Source organism: Lepisma saccharinum, chromosome 5, assembly GCF_977018435.1.
Source record: "Lepisma saccharinum chromosome 5, izLepSacc3.1, whole genome shotgun sequence".
Taxonomy (NCBI): Eukaryota; Metazoa; Arthropoda; class Insecta; order Zygentoma; family Lepismatidae; genus Lepisma; species Lepisma saccharinum.
In genome coordinates, this window is record NC_139233.1 from 70,610,810 (window position 1) to 70,616,240 (window position 5,431).

Genomic DNA, 5,431 nt, shown 5'->3' on the forward strand with positions numbered 1-5,431 from the left:
AAGAAACCGCCTAGGTGGCTGAGCGTGTTGCGTTAAGAACTCACGATCTTCCAACCGAAAGTCCCGGGTTCGAATCCCAGCCTCGGCACTTTTACGAGCGTTTCATCTAATCATTATTCATCCTCATAGTCACAAGTAATCTAAAGGGGAAGAAAAATGATGAAAATAACAATAGTAAATAATTTGTATTTGTATTATCGTTTCTTAAAGTCGCTTGTCTGCCACATTAGTTAATTGCGACAATTAGTATGATTGGTGATCAGATGAAATTCACGAACTCATTCCCAGGCAGGGATTCGAACTTCGGTGGGGAGATCGAAATCGATCACTTAACAAGCTCGCCCACCAACGTGCCCCGGATCAATTCCAAATTCTCTAGCTTTTCCGAAATACCGGAGTGATTTTTCGAATCAAAGCATCAAGAAAAAAGAAACTTGCTGAGACAGAACAGATCCTCAGTTGTAAGTAGAGAAATGTTGGAAATTGTTATTTTTAAAGTAAGTTAATAAATATCTATAGGAAATTAATTATTGCACCCAACAGTAACTTTTTGCTGTAGAAGATTCACACTATGAGGCTTTACCCCCTGGCTCTTACCCCACCAACACAGTAAAAATTACATTGGCTAACAGTGCAAATATAATAAATAGAAGGAGCAGAAATATATTACTATTGGTCATTGGTTATTAACATTGTTCTTATCCAATGTTTATATATCTCGCAGAACAAACAGTAACATCTTATTAGTTACCAAAGAGAAATGACATATACGCTGCAGAGCAACATATTCACATCTTACAAAAAGGATGTCTCCTCTACTTTATTACATTCACAATATTAGCTAATATAATTTCTTGCTTTTGCAATTTGCTGTGGAGTACAGTTCCAAAGAGTAACAACCTATGAAATTTTGATAGCCAATTACATAAATATGTATACTTAAAAAGTAAGCAAATCTGATGCTAATTTCCATAGTTTTGCAGTCATCAAAGACAATTAAAAATCGTACTTGTTTTAAAGTCTACAAAATATTTACAATTTATAAAAATGAAACATTGCACACGTACAGTAGACGTAGCAACTCATTTTACTATGTCGGAAATTAGAAACAGATTTTCTCGAAGCAGAAATATTAAATATTAAATATAACATACGAAAAACATTAGGCTAAAAATAAGCAACAATATGCTCGGGGTGGATCCAAATAAGTTAGAAAAAAAAATCCTATAAGCATTAAAATACCCAACCGATAGAATTCAAACACTTCAAAGTCGAGTGTGATTCAGAAACTAGCAACTGCATACATTTGGAACATATTTTGGGAAAATATACATAAATGTTATCGCAAAAATTTTGAAAAACCCCAAACTATTGTTTTTTACTTTTGCCTGTTTTTCAAGTTTACATTTAGGTGGAAACGAAACTTAAAAAAGGAAAAAAACTTTTTTTTTTACATTTCAAAGTCATTAATTTATTTCAGAACTTTTCAAACGGGGTGGAAATGTGTTTTTTTAACAAGATTTGCTTCCTTTTTTGTCCTTTAATAGTGCATATATTTACAATTATATAATTTTTAATATGAAATAAAGAATCACGTCCGGGATAGCATAATACAAAATAAGAAAAATGGAATGAAGACAATAAAAAGTTGAAGAAGGAGAAACTCTTTATAATGAGAAAAAATATAAAGATTCTGAAGAAAAAAACTTTACAGTAGTGTTATGTAAAAAACAGGAACAATATTTTTTCTTTGAGATAAAGAAAAGTAAGCAGTAATTTAACAGTACTTCCGTTAAGACTTGTACCATTACATTCCAATTACCAACTTTAAAACACTCACTGTACAGACACATTGCAGTAATTTTTATTGTTGTACATTGTGAGGGAAATTTTTTCCTATTTGTAGTCTTTAAAAATGTTGAAAATTGGAATCATTTTTATAATTTGCGTTGAGAAAAAAATAAATAATTGAACAACAATATTACGAAGGGCGATACGCCTGAACTAACTAGACTGGCAACAATTAAAAACAAAATAATAATGATAATAATATTACGACATGGATGAAGAAGTGGGAGGGAAGTGAATGTGACACATACGATCCACGATTTAAATATTTGAGCCTGCCTATTAATCATCAGATAAAAATCACCTGCAACTTATTCTAAACTGCTGGAGTACACCTAACGGGATTTTTCACCAAAATCATTACAACTGTCGCGCATTTATTATTTATTTAAAATTGAAATTATTGATCTGACAAGAATATTTATCTTAGTGGGGGAAAAACCGTATGCATCGAAAAGTGAAATTTTCATATTAAAATATCTCCGGGCACAAAAATTTCTGCCACAATAAACAAACAAAAAATAAGGGCACGAAATCATATACAAACCTCAAAGCCTTGCAAAAACAACTCACACATATCACTATGCAAAGCAGTCCAAGGAAAAAAAAAGTGTTTCTCGAACAAAAAAAATGGTGGGGGAAACTATTTTCTTTGGGTATTTCACCAGCAGATTAATTAATAATAACCAATAATAAAAGTATATTGTGTTCTCACCAACTTGTCACAAACACTAATAGATGCTGCTGTGTTCTTGTCCAGTCGGTCCTTTCCAATTGGTCCAATGGTCCTTTTACAAAAAAAAAAAGTACACCAACATCTTCTCACACACAGGAAGAAAAAAAAGGTATTCTTGCCTTGAAATTGTCACTGGTTGGAACAATATATATCTGTAATTCTTTAATATTTATATATAATATTTATATATGTATATCCACGTCGGCAGCCCAGCGTTTTCACAATGTACATATGTATACGACGCAGTTGAGATATTCGCTGTCTATAATACTGTTGGTGTCTGCACACGGATATCACACACTTTGCCACATTGATAGCTTCGTTTCTTATTTCTTTTTAGATTTTTTGGTCCTCTCAGTCAATGCGTTTTGGTAACAAGTTTTTGATGGCGTGATGTGTCGTGTTGTTAGGCAGAACAGGTTCTTATCACGCAAGGATTTTATTGTAAAGAACACCGTCGGGGGGTCGGCTGCTACCCCCCGTTTTCTAAAAGGGGGGCTGCTGGGGGGGGGTCACTGCAAACAGTACATCCACACTCACAACGATCGCACTCGGAATTATAATACACATCCACGCAAAAATTCGGGGTATTTTTAGTCTTTCGAGGCCAGAAGAACATAACACAAAGAGTTCAAAGAGTCTGGTGGTGTTACATGTGTGTGAGCGGCATCGAACCGGGGCCCATGGGGTCCGGAGAACCCGTGTGGTATTGGCTATGCATTTGGAGTCTGCTTTGGGCGTTCGGGTCGCTCGCGTCTGTTGGTAGATACATGGAGATCATCTGACGAAGGTCCCCGGAGTTGTTGTACTCTCTCTTGACGGCCACGTTGAGGCTGGAGCTGGCGGTCGATGTGGGGATGCCCGACGGTGACACGGGCTCCGATTTGATATTTGTCGGGCTGTGAGACATTTGGGAAGTCTGCATCGGGTACGGGGACGTGCTGGTGGAGTACATCCCGGAGTACGCCGACGATCCGTTCATGTAGTTCATGCTCGATCCGGTGGTCATGGATGGGTTGTGCATTTGGGACATGTCGTAGCGGGGGTAGAGGGACCCGTTGCCGGCCATGTGGCCACCGTAGGCCGCTGCTGCCGCGGCCGAGTGTTGCTGGTAGGCGTTGGGGTCGTGCATCATCGGGTACCCGTTGGGCATGTACCCGTTGGGCATTTGGTACATTTCCCGTCCCACCTGCTGCACGGACGTCCTGGTGGGGTCCGTGGGCATCAATCCTCCTGCGAGCGGGTACTTGTCCTTCTTCATCAGGGTCTTCGTCTTTCGTCTCGGCCGGTACTTGTAGTCGGGGTGTTCCTTCATGTGGACCGCTCGCAGCCTCTTGGCCTCGTCGATGAACGGCCTCTTCTCTGCTTCAGACAGGAGCTTCCATTCTGCGCCTAACCTCTTTGAGATCTCGGAGTTGTGCATCTTGGGGTTCTCCTGGGCCATCTTCCGCCTCTGTCCTCGGGACCAAACCATGAAGGCGTTCATGGGCCTCTTGACGCGATCGAGATTCTGCTGGTTATTCTTGTTCTGTGATTGACTGAGTCCTTGGTGGCCGGGCGACTGCTGCCCGACCTGGTTGCCACTCTGGGAATGCGCGTGAGAATGAGAATGGGAATGAGAGTGGGAATGAGAATGCGGATGCGAGTGAGCGTGAGACTGAGACTGGTTGTGCTGCTGCTGGGGTCCTCCCGGGGGTTGATTCTGGGACTGCTGCTGAGGGTGCTGACTCAGCGCGTGCGACACGCTGCTCACCACGTTACTCACGGGCACGCTGGTCACGTTCGACAGGGGCGAGCTGTGCACCACGGAACCGAGGGCATTGTACGTCACACCGTGGTGTCCCGAATGGGGAGGTATGGTGGCGTGCAAGCTACCCCCCTTCAAGTCAGTTTCCATCGTTAACATATCTTCTTCCACTGGAGCGTACAGCTTGGATGATTATCACAAAACTTCACAACCAAAACTTTATGTTCTTTTCTTCTTGGGGGGAGTGCGTGGGTAGGGAGGCACAAACTTCCGAAAAAAAAGTAAAAAACGCGCAGGTCACTGCCAGCGCGACACCACAGTTCACACAAACTTCACTTCCAGTCTCCGGTCCAAGAACTAGGCTACACTCACTAGGGACACTAGTCCAGGGTCCTACGATACTCGGTGTCCATTGAAGGTACCCTCCCCTCTGACACAATATCTCCTCTACTTCACCTGGCTATTCAGGCCCAGCACACAATATACGTGAATACCTCTACAGAGCTGACTAAACTCACGTCTGGACGCTCAGAAAACACTCTATTCTTTGTACAGAGCAACAGTCCTGCCCACATATTATTGATTGACATCCAGCCTGCCATGATTTCCCGCGCCCAATCAGCGTTCGCGCTCGGGTCCCCGGAGGCGGGGCTCGGACGACGTAAGTGCCCCCGCCGTTTTGACTGACACGTGACGTAGCCACGCGGTGGGCGGGGTCAGTTCGGCCACGTTCTACGCGTTCAAGGCATAAGTTCCGTCTCGACCGCAGACCAGGTAAGTTTACCATCACGATAGTTTTTTTTTTTTTTCTTTACCCGAAAGTTTCGTTAGTTTTTCCGCGCCGAGAACGGGGGGGAAAAGCAAACATTTTGCTTAAGTTTCCCCCTCAGTGGAACAATCACACTCCGGTCAAAGTTTGCGCGGAGTTCCGGCCGCGATTTCCGGGGGGAACAATGCCCGGATTTTAGCCCAAGTTTATCGTCCGCAAGTTTCGGTTTGAGTTTTGCGGTTTTCGTCGGGAGCTCCAAGACAATAGACAGGCTCTGGGAGTCAGCCACTCTGCGTTTTCGTTTTTCCACATTCACGGTTGCGCCACCAAC

At 42.5% G+C, this 5,431-nt stretch overlaps 1 protein-coding gene across 1 annotated transcript; it reads right to left on the reverse strand.

The window, feature by feature from the left end:
* Positions 1–1,496: 1,496 nt before the first annotated feature.
* SoxN (SRY-box transcription factor soxNeuro) lies at positions 1,497–4,864 on the reverse strand. Its single transcript, XM_083122636.1, has one exon. It carries the CDS (start codon positions 4,488–4,490, stop codon positions 3,234–3,236), a length of 1,257 nt encoding a protein of 418 aa, XP_082978762.1. The 5' UTR covers positions 4,491–4,864; the 3' UTR covers positions 1,497–3,233.
* Between the last annotated feature and the right edge of the window lie 567 nt (positions 4,865–5,431).